This window comes from Ailuropoda melanoleuca, chromosome 12 (assembly GCF_002007445.2).
Source record: "Ailuropoda melanoleuca isolate Jingjing chromosome 12, ASM200744v2, whole genome shotgun sequence".
Lineage (NCBI taxonomy): Eukaryota > Metazoa > Chordata > Mammalia > Carnivora > Ursidae > Ailuropoda > Ailuropoda melanoleuca.
In genome coordinates this window covers 18,307,005-18,324,239 of record NC_048229.1, presented here as the reverse complement: position 1 = coordinate 18,324,239, position 17,235 = coordinate 18,307,005, and the positions used below count along the sequence as shown (strand labels likewise).

Below are 17,235 nucleotides of genomic sequence, written 5' to 3'. Positions count from 1 at the left end.
CTCTGCCTTGCACATCCAATATACCATCCTCCTGGAAGTGCTTGGAATCAAAATCAACTTTTGATACTTCAAAGTTGTGGCAGATTTTAGAAAGGTCTTGAAAAGCCATTCTTACTGTTCATCTGTAATCTTATATCCCATTAAAAGTTGTATGTCCTGGAAAGGATGCAATTCTCTGATTCAGTCTTGTGAGACTAGTTTGAGTAGGAGAACAACACAAATATCTAAAGGAAGGAAATGAATATACATCAGGCTCTTCAGCTTTCATATGCAGGGTAAATTACAAGCTCCTCAGGGCCTGATTTATCTCTGAGCTGTGAGTCTCGCTCGTAACCAGACTCCACTGAACTCCAAACTTGAACTTCCTGAGCTGGAGGAGGAGGCAGATGAGTAAGGAAGGGCAGTGACCACCCCATCTTCAGACGGGACTGTCTATACGCTGAAGTGTGCAATGACGGGGCAACAATATGAAGCAAATGAGATTCTTCCTACTACCTGGCATTTGTGGAAATAGCCATGCTTATGTTCACAGTGAAGAAGACTCTGAAAATAAAAGACACTTTCGTATCTCTAGATGGATCTTTCAGTTTCCTACCTCTGCATATTTAGAAAGGAACAGCTGTAGAATAGTAAATTTAAATCATCCTTACAGAGCTTAAAATGTATTTCAATTCAGGGAAACAACTGCTGACTTTAAATAAGGTACTGATCACCTTAGCTGGGAAAGGCATTTGATAACAATTACCCCCCCCCCCAATGATTACCTGAGAACTGCTGTAATAATCAGGAGAAAGTTCTGTCTTAGTCTCAGCAATATGCCACTGGTGCTTTGGGCAGTTTTCTGTCACTTTTAAAAATGTGAGATGTCAAAGGGCAAACAATCACTGTGGGGCAACAGCACCCTGGCAGACCTGGAGAACAGGTTATGGCCACCAGTTTTACTAATAATAGCATGAAGTTCAGATTTTTTCCACCCTTAGATCACCGAAAGTGAATTCTATCCACCAAGACATCCTTTCAAGCAATAGCAAGCTCCTGTACTCTACCGCAAATTTTGTGTAGGATCACAGACTCTTAGGGTAAGAAGTAAATAAGCTTAATGGGCATTTAGTTGAATAGGCTTTCATTTAAGTGAAGTCACACAAATTGCACAAGATTGGGTCTGATGAACATGCCATTAAGATAGTCTCAAATATCTGTCAAAAATGTTGACTGTTCGTGTGTACAACAGATAACAGACAAATCAGAACTTTTTCTGTGTCTATGTTGAGCACAAATAAAGTATCATATCCTCGAACCAAAGCTTTTATAACATATTCAATCCAGGCACATGTTGATGTGTGAGATCAACACTGTGAGAAGGGGAAAAAAAAGTAAAATATATAAAAACTTAAACACCCTACAGCTTATATCTAAGGACCAGGAAAAACAAAAGAAGGGGGAAAAAACCCCACCACACACTGTATAAAGTGTTTCCAATGATAAATTATCTACATGGAATATCACGTACCCATCTCTTTCTATCTTATTCTTAAATAACACCAATGTTGCCCACATCCTGGCTGGTAACCTCTGCGTGTACCAGAGTTGTCGACCTTTGTCCTACAAGTGAGTTCAGAACTGAATTCTTTCTTTCACCATTCAGTCTGGCTCTTGCAGCTGTCCCTGCCACTGAGCCTGTTCTGATACTGTCCCCTCCTTCCTTTTTGCCTTCCTTCTCTCTTCCTAACAGAGTGGTTTCCTGATCAAAGCATCAAATTATTAGTTACAAGCTTTTATGCCTTTTTGACACAATCATAAGGCAGGAAAGAATTATTTTTTGCTGGTTTTCCTTTTCACGACTGAAGTATTTCATGGTTAAAATATTTAAGTGGATCTTTAAAAAAATGTTAAGCGCAGTCACAAAAGGACAAAGACTATAATTCCACTTAGATGAGGTCCCTAGAATGGACAGACAGAAAGGAGAATGATGGTAGTCAGAGACTGGGGAGATGGTGTAATGGGGAGTTAGCATTTAATAGGTACAGAATTCCAGCTTGGGAAGACGAAAACAGTTCTGCAGATGGACGCTGCTGATGGTTATACAACAATGTGAATGTGCTTAATGCCACTGAACTGTACATTTACAAATGATTAAAATGGTAAATTTTACATTATGTGCATTTACCACAAAAAAAGGCAAAAAAAAAGTTAACACATTTAAAAATAAGTTGCCTCATAAAATAACACAATTTTGTTTTTTCTTTTAACAACAACAAAAACCTATAATGACTTGAAATGAGATTAAGCAAGTGAATGAATTAAACAAGTGAATTAAAACCAGTTTAGGCTTCATCAGAAACCATGATATAGGAAAGTGCAAACTTCTAAAAATGAGCGCAGTCCTTCTTCTTGAACTAGGAAATTCACCAAGCAAACTGGACTCTGTTGAATTCATTCGATGCATGACCTGGAAGCCTCGGTGGCTGTCTTTCACAATTACACCAAGTTCTTATTGCTGGAGCCAGGCTCTGAAGTCACTACCTTTCCTGTCGTCATGGATTTTGGTCCAGAGGGAACAGAGAGGAGTGGGTAAGTAGTAATCTTTGAGTACTCACTGTGCCACAAACCTGAGGCAGTGGCCAACTGGGCCTCTTTGCTGGTTTGAGATGAGGAACAGCTGAAGGAAGGAAAAGAACTTTGTGGAATGCTGCTAAAGGCTATTAGAAATAAATCACAGAACCTTGGGATGGGAAAAGAACAGTTCTCCGGTTGCTTGTCCAAACTAGAACCCCCTCTGCTATATTCCTGTAATTCAGTCATTCAGCCTCTTCATAAACATGACTTCCCCACACAACCTAACCCATTTCTAAACTGGCCTAGATGTGAAAAAGTACCTTTCCTATTGACTTAAATTCTGTCCCCCCTCAAGCAAGAAGTGTTTTTTTGGTTGTTTTTACTGTTTAAAATTTTTATGTTTTAAACAATTGACTTAGAGGTAATTTCTCTCGGATGTATAAAAAAAATAGTTTGCCAATGAATCATGGAACACTACATCAAAAGCTAATGATGTACACTGTATAGTGAATATATTATAATAAAAAAATTTTTAAAAATAAAGTTTGCAAATACTGTTCAAAAAATTTTCTGTAGTCTTCATCCAGCTTCCCGTAGTATTACTATCTTACACATAACCACCAAATAGTTATCAAGACAGTAAACTACTATTAATATAATACTAACTACAGAATTTACTTAAATCTAATTAATGGCTTCCTAAAGTTCTTTTTCGGGACCTGGATTCAATTCAGGCTCCCATGATCCATTTAGTCATCACATCTCCTTAAGTTCTCCCTTAAACTGAGATAGTTCTTCAGATATTCATCTTTTGTAACTTTGACACTTTTGAAAAGAAAGTCCCTCGATTTGGGTTTGATGTTTCCTCAGTAGATTCTGGTTATGCATTCTGGGGGCAGGAATTTCACAGAAGTGATGCTGGTTCTTGGTGGATCCTCTCAGGAGGTACATGGCTTTGCGGGGGGTGGGGGGTGGGTCTCATTCCTGTGGAGGTGAACTTCCACTTGGTTCGGGTAGGGTCTGTCAGGTTTCTCCACTGTGATTATTTTCTCCTTTGTATACCTTGTAATGATTCTATTACTGGGTAATTACTAAGTATCTTATAGGGGAGCTATTTGGAGACAATATAAATACTTGTTTCTCACTTAAACTTTAAGCGACTAGTTTTAACATCCATTGAGGATTCTTGCTTGAGATGATTATTACTGTGATGGTTGCCAAATGGAGATTTATTCCCATGATTCCTTTTATATTTATGAATTAGAATTCTTTAAGGGCTTTCTTTTTTCAAGTTATTTATTCAATTATTTTATATCAGCATGGACTCATGATACCTGCTTTATTCTATGGGTTATAATTCATTATCATTATTTAAGTTCAAATAGTCCCAGTCTCAGCCACTGGGGTCCTTTCAAGTTGGCTCCTGTGTCCTTTTGTTAAGTCTCCTAATTTTCTGAGCAATTAACCATAAATTGTTCCAGGCTCATCCTGTGCCAGCCTCCAAAACATTTCCCCAAAAAGTCTTGGTTCTTTTAATTGGAAAATGTTATTTAGAAACCAAGAACTGGGTGCTCACTGTTATGAAGTGTCACTGCCTGTAGACCCGGCCTCACATACCCATATAGTATACATTTCTGTATCTATCTACATATATTAAAAACTGGAAGTTCATACTGATAACTTCAATTCTAGTTCCACACCACAGGGTTCATTCTAGCCCTCAACCCACCCCCATCTGTAATTTAGTTGTTAGTGAGAAACCTGGCTCACTCTCATTAACCACAATATTTACCTATTTGCTCAATCCTAGAACACACATAAAGCAGTTTAGGAATTGCTAAGCCACACCCCTGTAAAAAACAAATTTACTAAAGTTTGGGGTGGCTCAGTTAGTTGAGTGTCTGACTCTTGATTTCGGCTCAGGTAAGGAGATCAAGCTCCACATTGGGCTCTGTGCTGGGCATGAAGCCTGCTTAAGATTCTCTCTTTCTCCCTCTCACTCTGTCCCCCCTTCCCTGCTCTGTCTCTCTCAAAAAGAAAAAAAAAAGTTTTGGGTTTATTGGATTTAGACTTAATAGTCAAAATACTGTTTCCCAAAGGTACTTGGCTTAATTTTCTTCTTCATCTCCCCCCTTAGTGTGGTTTCATTATTCATTTGTAATACGTTAAGAGTCACTGTTAGAATCTTTATTCAATTCTGGGTTCCTCTCACATCCTGGTTGTCTAATTATTTTTCAAGTACAGACTCAGAACTACACAAAAAGATGTACTCAGAGAAGTGTCACTTCCTCCTGTTCCTTCTATCCCATTCCCACTTTCTCTACCCTGCTCCCACTTCTTACAGGTAACCAAACCCATTCATTTCTGGTTTATCTTTCCTATGTGTATGCATGTGTGTTTTATACAAATGAGCAGATATTTGTATATTTATCTCCCCTTCTTTCTTGAATGAAAGAGGGGATACAACAGATGTTTACTTGCCCTCTCCTGCAGAAGAGAGTTAACATAGCAGGCCTGTTACCCTTAGAAAGGCCTGCTTGCAAGGGTGGCCTTGGCTCATGTGGGAACTTAGATTTTGGGAAAGTTCCGAACATTCCCTAATGGTAAGAGCGGCTTGGTGCACCCATATAATAATGGGGTTTATATTGAACACTTGCTTTTCTTCTGGAAGTGTGGAATTTTGGTATGTGCCAGGCAGAGGATGCCCACGGGACCAGACCCCAGTAAAAACCCTGGGTTCTAAAAAGCTTCCATGGTAGACCACATTTCACATATGTTGTCACAGTTTGTTCCTGGAGAAGGCTGTGTACGTGTGTGTGTGTGTGTGTGTGTGTGTGTGTGTGTGTGACTACGGTGGGAGAGGACTCTTGAAAGCCAGCACCTGATATCTTCTGGACTTTGCACCATGCTTCCCCGCTCATTGCTTTATATCCTTTGTTACAATTAATCTTAGCTACAAATATGACCACGTGCTGAGTCCTGTGAGTTCCAGTGAATCCCCAAACCTGGAGGTGGTCTTGGGGAGCCATGACACACCTGGAAATCACTCCATATTGGTACGTGGAGATCCTCAATTCTTTATTACAGGTGCATAGTGCTCCACGTACGGATGTACCATACACATACTACGGTTTATTCAACCTTTCTCCTACATGTGGACATTTAGGTTGCTTCCAACATTTTGCAATGCTGCAAATAGTAACTTTGGGTATATGTATTTCTATAATTTGGAGGTATATATTCAGGGTAGATTCCAAGAAATGAGAGTGCTAGGTCAACAGGTCAGAGGATATGCTTTCTGGTTAGGTGCAGCCAAATTCCTCTTCTGAAAGTTTGTATCAGTATGCATTCCCACCAGCAATGAGCGAGAACACCTTTTTCCTCACAGCCTTGCCAACCAGATATGTTGCCATAATTCTCCATTTTCTCCAATCTAATAGGTAAAAAGGTGGTATTTCGACTGCTTAAAATTACATTTCTCTAACTATAAGTGAGGTTGACCATCTCTTCATGTGTTTAAGAACACACACACAAACACACACACACACGCACAGAAATGAATCATCTATTCAAGTCCTTCCTTGATTTTTCTATTGGGTTTTCCATTCCCCAGTCTAAGAGTTCTTTATATATTAGTGGGGTGCCTGGCTGGCTTGGTCAGTAGAGCATGCGACTCTTGATCTCAGGGTTGTAAATTCAAACCCCACACTGGGTGTGGAGATTACTTAAAAATAAAATCTTTAAAATAAGAAAAAGAGTTCTTTATGGTGTGCCTGGTGGCTTAGTCGGTCAGGTCAAGATCCCAGGGTCTGGGATGCAGTCCCGCACTGGGTGCAGGGAGCCTGCTTCTTCCTCTCCCTCTGCCCCTTTCCCTGTTTGTGCACTCTCTCTCTCATACAAAATCTTTTTTAAAAAAAGAGACAGTTCTTTATATATTAGAGAGATAAGTCCTTTATCTGTGATATATATTGCAAAATGTTCTCCTAATTCATCAACTGTGTTCTGTTTGTGCTGTTTTGCCAATCGAGCAAGAATTCTTATCTTGATGTCCAAGGATGTCTGGGCTCTGCAAACCTTCTGAATTAGTAGTCTGCTTCTCTGAGAGATCTGTAGCATTCATTCAGATTTTCAAAGGATCCTCTGACCTGAGAATGACTGAGCTATCAATATGTCTTCTACAGAGCCTAACTGTGTCCAACAGAACCACTTCTGCTTGATAGCTTTCCAAATTCTTAAAGGCTTGTCTTGATTCTTCTTTCACAGGACACACCCAAGCAACTGGCCTCCAATGGTGTATTTTCAGGTTCTGTCATTAGTGTGAATTATCATGAACGCATTTCTGGTTTTCTATACTCATCCTACACATGATACATGTGACACCAGGCTCAGCACAGGGAGGAGAGGACAGGATCCACTTTGGCCAGTGACCCCAACGCTGACACATTCCTTGCTTTCCCTCTGTCCTCCCCACCCCAGGGGCATCTTGAGCTCATCTGAGTGCTGGGGTGGGGAGAGGGGACTGTGAGTGTGATATTCTAACTACAGACTAACCTACACACAACAGACTACAACTGCTACTTCTTAGTCCAGGTAACACATTTCTGTTAATGTACATTTAAGAGCAAATGGGCTTTTCTTGGTGGCTATCCCACAAAGTTAATTCTAATTGACTAGCTAAAACCTATAGGTCTTTTGTTGCTCCAAAAGTACTTCCGCTTTTTTTTTTTCCTTCTACTTATGAAGTTCACTTTTTGGAACCAAGTAAAAAAGTCTTACATTTATAACCATTAAATTTCATTTTGCTTTACACAATTCAAAATAGTATTTATCTCAGGTGGAGCTGGGAGGGAGAAAGGGACAGTAATTTTCTAGATCGTAGGTTAGGAGGCATATATATATGTGTGTATGTATTATATTCATTATGTACTTCATAATTTATGATATATATTTTTATTTTATACCAAATATTACATGAAAATTTAAGTAAATTACAGAAAATTTTCATCTTGTTAGACCAAGCCCACCATACCAAGAAGAAAGAAACTTTTAGATCCTGAATCTGTTACCTCACTTATATTTTTAAGGGTAGGTTATCATAGCGTAAAACCTGATATTTTACTTAATTACCACTATCTAAAGATTCAACTACTCCTAACTATGGTCGATGTATGAAGCCTATTAACAACAATCGATTTTGCCCTGTAACCTGTGTAAACAAATGACATATTTATAAGGTGGGAAATGGAGCTTAGCCCAGAAAACCCAGGGAATATGAATTTATTTGTGGGTCTAGAGTGGGGGTTGGCAAACTATAGCCCATGGGCCAGTACCTGTGTCTATATAAAACGTTTACTGATATACAGCCACACTCATTCATGTATTGTCTATGCCTGCTTTCATGCTACAAGGGCAGAGCTGACTAGTTGTGACAGAGACCCTACAGCCTGCAAAGTCTGAAATATTTACTACATGGCCCTGTACAGAAAAAAAGTTTGCTGAACCCTGGTCTAAGGCACTGTCCAGAGGAGAAAGTAAGTTTTCTAGTGTACTTGGCAGGTATGTTCCTTTAGAAGTCTGGCTTCCTCAGGCTATCACAGCTCACTAAATCATTAGTCTTGCCTACCTGAACCCTATTATTCTAATTTCACACTTACAGAGAGAGATTTGATTTCCCATGTAGGCTTGCCTACGGGGAGAAGACATACTGACCAACCAGTGTGACCATTCCTACCAAGTAACAACTCCACTTTTCACTGTGAATTAAAGAACTGGCTTTCTGATTTATAGTTTAGTCTCTCATGATGTGGATTAGCATGGGTCAGTCCTTTGGAGACAATAACCTCCGATATATTAAAAAATAAAAGTCAAGTCTCTGGACCTGCAATGCTAAGGACCAGCTCCCGAACTATGGAGATCCCTCTAGGGTATCCATTCTATGAAACTCTACCTGGGTCAGCAGAGTCCCTCAGATATATTTCTGTGACCTGTCCCTCCATCCTATTTTTGATGCTACCAAAACTTAAGGAATGAGGATCCACCATTTCTTAAAATCAGATGCAGAAATATCACATGACTACCAGAAGACTCAACATTCCACATATGGTAGCTGCTTCAGAGAAGTGACACTTTTTCCTTAGATAAGCACTTTCTCTTTTCAAGTGTCTGATGTGACACAAAGGTTTTAAAAAATCATCAAAAGAAAGTTAACATCAAACTCAACATTTTGGAAATGTTTCAAGAACAAATAAGCTACCTGTCAGCATCTGTACTTTATCATGTGAAGTGTTACTCTGGAAAGCTGTCATTCACACTCATCTGAATTGAGATCTCACGTCTTACCTGACTTGGGCTGATCTTTTCTTCAGCAGCTGTGGAATGTTGATGTGGGTCTTCCTTTGCTCCCTCATAGGGGTCTCTTACAATTTCCGCCTGGTCCCCTTGATCTCTGAAGACCTTTAGCTCCATGCTCTTGGTTTTCTCTTCCCTATCCAAGATCCCCGAAGCCACAGAACCTCCTGCTGTGGAGTCCACCAGCCCACACCCCCCAGGCTCACCCCCATGATCCAAGGTGCCAGAAGTTTCTTCACAACAACTTTCCGCACGAGTCCTCTGCAGCTCCAAGGGCACTGCCCTACTCTGACTTATGAGAGAGCTTGAGACTCCGGGTTTTACATCTGGAATCACACTTGGCTCAGGGTCAGCATGAAGCTCTTTGGAGACACTCACAGGGAGTTCAGAGTATAATTCCTGTACCCCGGCAGACATGGAGGAATCAAGTGGAACTGGCTGAGTCTCTACTCCGGATGACAGCATTAGGGCAGATGGAAGATTATGGAGTCAAGTCTTTTACATCAAATGGTTCACCCTGACACAAATCAAAGGAAGGGATAAAAGTTTAAAACCTTGCAGGGCAGAAGAAAGCTGTTTCAGCTAAAACTGGCTAAAATAAGGACAAAAAAATTCTACCTCAAATGCTGACAACATCTGGCACCAAAACATCCTCCTTAAAGACTGTGACTTAGTGGAAAAATACATACCTTAAACCTTTAATAGACATCTGTCTAATCTCAATTCAAATACTGCCTTATGAACAATTCTCAATTTAAACCTGGAGGGCCAGCAAATGTAGATGAGCACGTCTGAGCATCCAAGGATAGAAATGATGTAAATTAGAAGATAAAGATGATTTTCTACTTGTTTTCAGGGCATGAACCTTGCCTGTTTTGTTCATTACTATATCCCCACTGCCTGGAAGAGGTGCTCGGCACATAGAAGGTAGTCAGTAAATACTTGCTGAATGAACATATACTGAGGGATTCTGAGGAATTTAATATACTGACTTTTCCTCAACAATAATTCTCTATGAAAGAATGTTTAGAGACAACAGAATTCCATTCCTGTACTGCTTACCAAACACTTGAGCTGTGTCTACCCAGACTAGCACAAGACACTACTAAACCAGACCTTCAGCAGAATCCTTTTATTCAGCATCTTGACATTTTCCAAGTGCCTTCATAGACACAACTAATTTGATTCTCACAACCCTGTGAGCAAAGTAGAGCAGCCATCACTATCCCGTTATAGATCCTAACATCACACTGAAGAGGTAAAAGTGACCTGCCTAAAATATTACAGGGTTATCTGAGCGGGGGGGGGATACCCAAGGGGCTTCCACAGTGTTGGGAATGTTTCACCTCTTGAGCTGAATAGTGAAAACATGAGTTATTTGCTAAAATATGCATATCTGTGTAGTTCATAAAACTACATTATTAAAGTTAACACACACACATACACACACACACAGCTAGGGAATGGTACACTTGGAACTAGGGTTTCCTGATTGGTAACTCTTCCATTTTAGTCTACCAAATGTGTGCAGTTTCCACAACAAAATTCACTTTGACCTGACCAAGGTGGAAGCTGGTTAACCAAATAAGATACTACACGATTTCATTCTTGATGCTTTCCCCTAATCCTAACAAAAGGAGAGAAGAGGTGAGAAATTTCCGGCAACTGAGCTCATAACAAGGATTTACCTGAGGTATAGGCAAATCCCTTTGGCCAAAATGCACACATGAAAGGATATTTCAGAAAGCCAGCAGATTTCTACTCCTACCACTTTCTAACATCCATCTTTTCCCAAAATAAACATATTACATACAAGCAAAATCCATTGCTGGCTACCAAACTGTTTTGACTATTGAGTTTTCTCACCTTCTCTCCGCTGACCACATTCAGATTTCTGAGCAGGAGGGACTCTCCAATACACCCTGTAAATCTTTACAACTCAGTCTCCTTGGACCCTGTCTCTATTCCTGCCCTGCTTTTCTGGGGGAGCCCACACATGTCACTTATACAAAAGGCACTTGCCTCCAGGTCAAGAAGCATCTGCTCCTTGAATATTCCTGGGTTTACAATCTTTCCTCCTTGCACAGAAGATCTCATTGATTGACCCATGCTATCAAGACTGAACCCCGGGCCCTGAGGCAGGATAGATAACAGGTCCTTACGTTTTGGACCATTCTGCCTTTCTTCCGGTTTTCCAACCTGTAGTGGATAGTTTACTTACTCACATTACTATGCTTTCATCCACTGGGTGTCCTTAATGTTCTGAAGGACTCCTCCCCAAAAATAAAAGTATATAACATGACACTACTAACTTAAATACTAGAAATTATAGAAAATCAGACTGCTGGTCCTTTAAGTTTAGAGAGCACAAGAGGGCCAATGAAAAAATACCAAAAAAGCAGCAAGGAGAGATAAATTGTTGTGTCCAGGAGTATGGTGAGAATCAAATGAGACACTTTCATAAATGGTGTTGACAAAAACATATCCTTTTTGGAGCTACAATCTTCCCCTTTCTCCTCTAGCTCCTGGGTATTTTTAGAGGCACTTTAGATTTTAGGCCACTTAGGGGGTGTGTGTGTGTGCATGTGGGGGTTACCAGCTAAAGCAGAATTGCTATTCAATGCCAAAAAAGGGGAGGAGGTGCTCAATTTTCATTTGGTTCAGTTTCCCTTTCACGACAACAGATACAATCCAGTTTTTGGTTATCATACCACATACAGACCAGAAGAATAAGTGCAGGAAAGGATACTGTAAAAGATCAGGTTTGTTAACCGAGATCGGCTCTCTGGGTCTCTTGCTACCACATGCTCAGAGTTCCTCTCCCTTACCCGCCACTAAGGTGTGAGTGTTCTCAAAAGTTTAATCCTCGACACGCCTCCCATTCCAGGCTTCACTTTTTTAATGACCTCACCTTTTTTGCAGCTTTTCTGCTATGTGGATGACTCAAAACTGTCCCTTTAAGTATAGGTGACCACATGAGCCAACAACTGCACTCTCAGGTACACATGCACAAAAACTAGTAGACAAATGTTCATAGCAGCACTATTCACAATAGCCAAAAAGTGGAAACAGCTTATATGTCCATCAACTGATGAATGGATAAACAATGTGGTACATCCGTACAATGGAATATCACTTGGCTGTAAAAAGGAAGGAAATACTGATTTGTGATACAACGTGGATGAACCTTGAAGACATTATGGTAAGTAAAACACACCAGTCACAAAGAACCATATAAGATCTCATATATATAAAATACCCAGAGCAGGCAAATCTGTGGAGTTGGAAAGTGATTTAGTGGTTCCTTAGTGAGAGCTGGAAAAACTGGGAGTGACTGCTAATAGTTTTGGGGGCAATAAAAATGTTCTAAAATTGATTGTGGTGATGGTTACACAACTCTGTGACTACGCTAAAAACCACTAAATTGTACAATTTAAGTTGGTGAAATGTATGATATGCAAATTATATCTGAAAGCTGATTTAAAACAAAAACAAAAACACCTGTCCCCAGCTCCCATCTTTTCTCAAATTCCTGACATATGTTTCATTTATAAGGATGGCACCCCTCCCAAACTTACCATGTCTAAGATAGAACCCATTCAACCCAATGATAATTGAGTTTTACTACATGCAAACAGCTAAGAAAAACAAAGATGAGTAAGATGTTCTCAGTAAACTTACAAGCTTATTTTTTATCCTGTTGCCTCTCTCAGTAACAACACCCCCATTACTCTAGAGCTCAGGCTTGAATCCCCAGACACAACTATATCTGACCTTCCTCCTGTTGTTGCATTAGCACTTGTAGCCCACAGACTCAACTCCTGCAGTGTCTAACAAATCCCACTCCTTTCCATTCCCATGGCCCTAATTCAAGATTTGTTCCAAACACAAGATCATGCACAAATACACATTTACTAAACAGATCTGTATCATGAAGAGGCAATATTGATAATCACAAAGAATGGTTCAAAATATTCTTCAAGGAAAACAGTGCCGTTACATTTCTTATGCATGCATCTGTGCTGTAAACTGGCATTGGCCAAAACAGAATTTTAAAGCTTTGGTTTCCCCCCAAATAACTTCCAGTTTACGAAAGCCAACCACCACAAAGCTTTCACCTCTAGAATCTTCTGTTTGGTAAAGATACCATTCTAAGAATTTTCAACCTGTAAAACAACTAAGCACATTGGCTGTTGAAGCAAAACAGACTTCTCTCCTTTTCTCCTTGCCCTATCCTGGGTCCTCGAATTTCTGAGCAGTATCTGCAATTGAGTCACGCAGAACAGTAGAGTGTCTCGTCTGGAACCTCAGAGTTGAAGTAATATTTAGATGTAAGCCTAGAGCAGCAGATTAAAATCATTCTTAGTTCACTAGCTTGCACCACCAAACTCTTATTTTAGCCATCTATCAAAATATTGGTAATGCCACAGACTGCAGGAACAACAAATTTTAACCAGACATTCAAGTTTATTAAAACTAAATTTCTAAATATAATGGAACAATTAAAAATAATGGGGTAGAGAAACAACTCTACAAAGAAGGCTGCCTGGGACAGTTTATCAAACTAAACATCAGAACTCTTTTATTTTGGTAAAATATGCACATAGGAAAACTGTTTGAAAGAATATAATCCAAATATTAACCGTATTACCCTGGGTGAGAGGATCACAAACAACTTATATGTTGTACTTTTTTTTTTTTTTTACAGTAAGTATGTATTACTTCTGTTAAAACATTTTTAAACATTGTTTCCCAAGATCCAAATAGGAATAAAGAATAACTGGTAAGTGTATTATCCCTTTATTTTATCAGTATCTTTCCAAATGTCAGCTCTCTGCCTCAACCATAGAAGTTTTTACATTAAAGTGTTAAGTAAACTTGAAAAGGAAACAGTGAGTTATACATACTCATAAAATGAAGGCAGGGATTTATAGTTTAATCCTTACTAATGACTTATAACCAACCTACTGGGTGAACACACTGGCTAATTATCTAGTTTGAGGTATAAGCAAAAAATAAATCATAGATTCACAAACAACTGCTACTGGCTTGTCTTCTTTACCATGACACAAATGAGTATTAGATTGTTTAGGGAATGGACTTATCCCTGAAAAAAGACCCATATTTATAGAGAGTATGCAGTAAAGTTATCCCAATAAAAGAAAAAATTATTTTGAATTGAGAACAATCATGTCAAAACCTTTCTATGTCAAATGCAACAGCAATGCTTGGAAGCAGTCTAGTTGCTGGTCTCTGAACTGGGAGACCTCGGTCCCTATCCTGTGGGCTGTATGGCCTTGAATGTGTCACTTAAATTTCCTGGGCTTGTTTTTCACATGTAAAATGAACAAGTTAAACAAAATAACCTCAAAGGGTCCTGCCACCCATAAAAATCCCACGACTCTAAACGATCTAACTTTTCTATTTCTCTTTGTTTCTCGAAGTGCATCTATAGATACCAACTATGGTGGGAGAGTTCCAACTAAGCCCCACTGCAGGCACTCAGGGCATAGGAGGTAATTTAAGAACACCTTACACACAAAAAAGATGGAAAGCTTTTTCTTAGTGGCAGTGCTAATTCCTATCCTACCAAATAACAAAAACATGAAGAAAAGAAAATAAACTACCAGTGAAAGATTAACGCTGCAGTTCTCAATCTCATCAGAATACATTTTATAATACTAAAAACCTGACAAAGTGCCCTTTCAGTTTAGCAGTTCAAACACCCCCTAAAACAAAAGTTCTGAGAGTACGAAGTTTACAGCAATAAGTAAAACGTAGAAAAAAGAATCAAACAAAGAAAACATCAGAACAGAAAACGATGTGCCCAATAATCCCCAGTCTGAAGGTCTCCCCTCCCTTTAATTCCAATGCAAAAGTGCGCTGCTCAAAACGAAGAACAGTTAGTAACACCAGGCGCTGCCACACTTGTGTCAAGAGACAATACTCACAATATCGATCAGGCCCTCAGAAGTTCACAACACTCCTTTCACCTTGAGAAAGGGGCTTTCTTTTCCAAGATTCGGACACTGTAGCCAATGCCTCCATGAGAGCATTCGGAGAAGGGGCCTCTTCTTGAGGGACAGAGAAAGAAGAATCTTTTAACGAGATCTCTAGACAAACAAAGTCGGGTAGGGAAGTCTATATACTAAACAGGGCCCAGCTCTTCAACATGGAGTGTGCAGGAAATCTCAGAAGCATCAAGCACTGTTTCCCTTTTCCTTCCTTTATTAGCATGCAGAAAAAGGATCCCTCTGTCTCCACATGGGGAGAGAAACAGCGAAAATGCTCCTGATTTCTGACAAAGGATTTCTGCATAAAAGATTTTCATTTCTTTTTCAAAGGAAAAGGAGAAGGAAACCATCTGTGCCACTCTAAATACACCGCAGGAAAGAGTCCTCCTCTGAAAGGTAGAGAGTCTTAGAGAAAAGAAGTTGGAAGCTCCCTCTTTGAGGAGGGGGAGGTGTGCAGATAGCAGGAAGCTTTTTAATCACTACAGCAGGTAGGGGGAGTGGGAGAGGACATCTCTAACCAGTCAGGAAGAAGTGATAGCTTCTGTGGACAAAGGGAAGGCTGGCTTTTAGTATCAGTCCTCCCTCCCTCTTGGAGTACAGACCTGTTTCCAAAAACAAAGTCTTTTTCTCTTGATTATTCTGAGGCCCTCCTTGTTAATTTGGGGACATGGAAGAATCTAAAGGGAGTAGAAATGCCTCTTTCTCCACCCCAGGGTGGGAAAAAGTCTGTTTTCCAGTGAGAAAGGATGGCTTGCACCTGTGATGTGGGGGTGGGGACGGGAGGAGGCATGCATGGAAAAATCTGGGTCTCTATGGAAGATACTAGTTTTCTTTCTTTAACAACAACAACAACAGCAGCAGCAGGAAATTAAGTAACAATGACAGCAACAATTTACCAAAAGCTTACAATGTCCTAAGCACTTACACAAATTCTCCCTTAGCCCTCAAGACAATGCTGTACAGAGGACCCAAATTAGAGACGGGCTAACTGAGACTCAGAAAGATTAAACAACTAATCAAGGTCACGAAGATGGGAAGTGGGAGACAGACTTGCAACTACCACATTCCAGACGCCATGCTCTTAACTGTGCAAGGGAAAGGAGCTCGTTGCACACCAAGAGACTTGCGGGAAGAGAAGCGAGGCTCCCTCTGTGGACGTGATTGGGGGAGGGGGGAAGAGACTGATTTCTAATACTACAGAGTAAATTCAGGGTCTTCCTCTTTGTATCTATGGGTAAAGGTGAAAAATAAAAGAAAGAAGGTAAGTCTCTCTTTTACAGGGAAGGAAGACCCCCCCACACACACTTTCAGGCAAGTTGAGTCTCGCTCTTCATCTGGGGAGTGCTGACCAAATCGGGGGAAAGGTCTTGTTGAGGGGTTTTATACTAGCCCTCCGATTGAAATAAGTTTAGAATCGCCCCCTCGCACCCCGGGCGCGGGTATCGCACCGCTGACAAAATACACAGGAGATGGGGAAAAGCGTACGCCCACAACAAGGGGCGTCGCCCTGCTCGAGAAGTTGGGGGTCCCCCGCCGTATCGAGGTTGAAGAGGAGCATCTCTCCCCCGTCGGAGCCATGACTCGGAGAAGCCGTTTCCCCCTCGCGACGCGGGGCCTGGTCTCCTCCCTCTCCCCCGGTCGTTTCGCCGCCCGCAGAGTAGCCTCCGTTCCCTTCGGCGCCCCAAGAGGGAGGGGGGCCCGGGCTCCCCCTCAGCCTGCAACGCCCGGCGGAGGGTCCCCTCAGGGTGGAGTGGGGCGGGGCGGCTGCGCCCGAAGCCTTCCCGCCCCCGGCCTCTTACCCTGAGGCCTGCTCCGCGGCCCGCGCTCGCCCAGCCAGCCCGGCCTTTGCAGCCGCAGCCCCGTCGCAGCCAAAGCTACCTGAGCCTACCGAGCCGAGAGAGCTCGGAGGCGCTCCAGCCGCCACCGCCTGTTCGTCTCTATGGTTTTCTTCCTCTTCGCTTCCCCCCGCCCCCCCGCACTTCCTCATCCGGGGCCCGAGCCAGCCATGCGGGCTCACCCAAATCCCGCCCCCGCATGGCGCGCGCGCAATCCTAGGGGCGGCTCTTCCCGCGTCAGGCCTCCGGCCGTGGGCCGACCCTAACAGCCCTCTGCCCCGCCCCTGCGGCCCGGCTTCTTAAAGGGGAACACACCTTTTGCTCCACCTCCTATTGGGCCCATTGTCTCCACTGCTGCTACCCTGGTCCAGTCCACTATTTTCCTGGCCGTATCCGCTGCAGTTCTAGGGGATTCTCTCCGGCGGCCCAGGAGATCTTTTTATAACTTGAACCAGTGTGTTAGGTCATGTTAGGCCCCTGCT

The 17,235-nt window shown here is 41.5% G+C and overlaps 1 protein-coding gene across 4 annotated transcripts in view; it reads right to left on the bottom strand.

Annotated features, from left to right (window-relative positions):
• PRR14L (proline rich 14 like) overlaps nt 1–16,889 on the bottom strand; it is a 55,674-nt gene extending 38,785 nt beyond the window's left edge. The window contains exons 1-3 of one of the 4 annotated variants that reach the window (XM_002915593.4): nt 16,718–16,889; nt 14,856–14,978; nt 8,896–9,421 (exon numbers count right to left, since the gene is read on the bottom strand). In XM_002915593.4, the coding sequence (XP_002915639.2) occupies nt 8,896–9,369 (474 nt within the window). In that variant the 5' untranslated portion in view covers nt 9,370–9,421; nt 14,856–14,978; nt 16,718–16,889. The remainder of the gene's footprint in view (nt 1–8,895; nt 9,422–14,855; nt 14,979–16,717) is intronic. The other 3 variants (XM_019795620.2, XM_019795619.2, XM_034639449.1) reach the window with 3 other exon arrangements.
• Nucleotides 16,890–17,235: the final 346 nt, after the last annotated feature.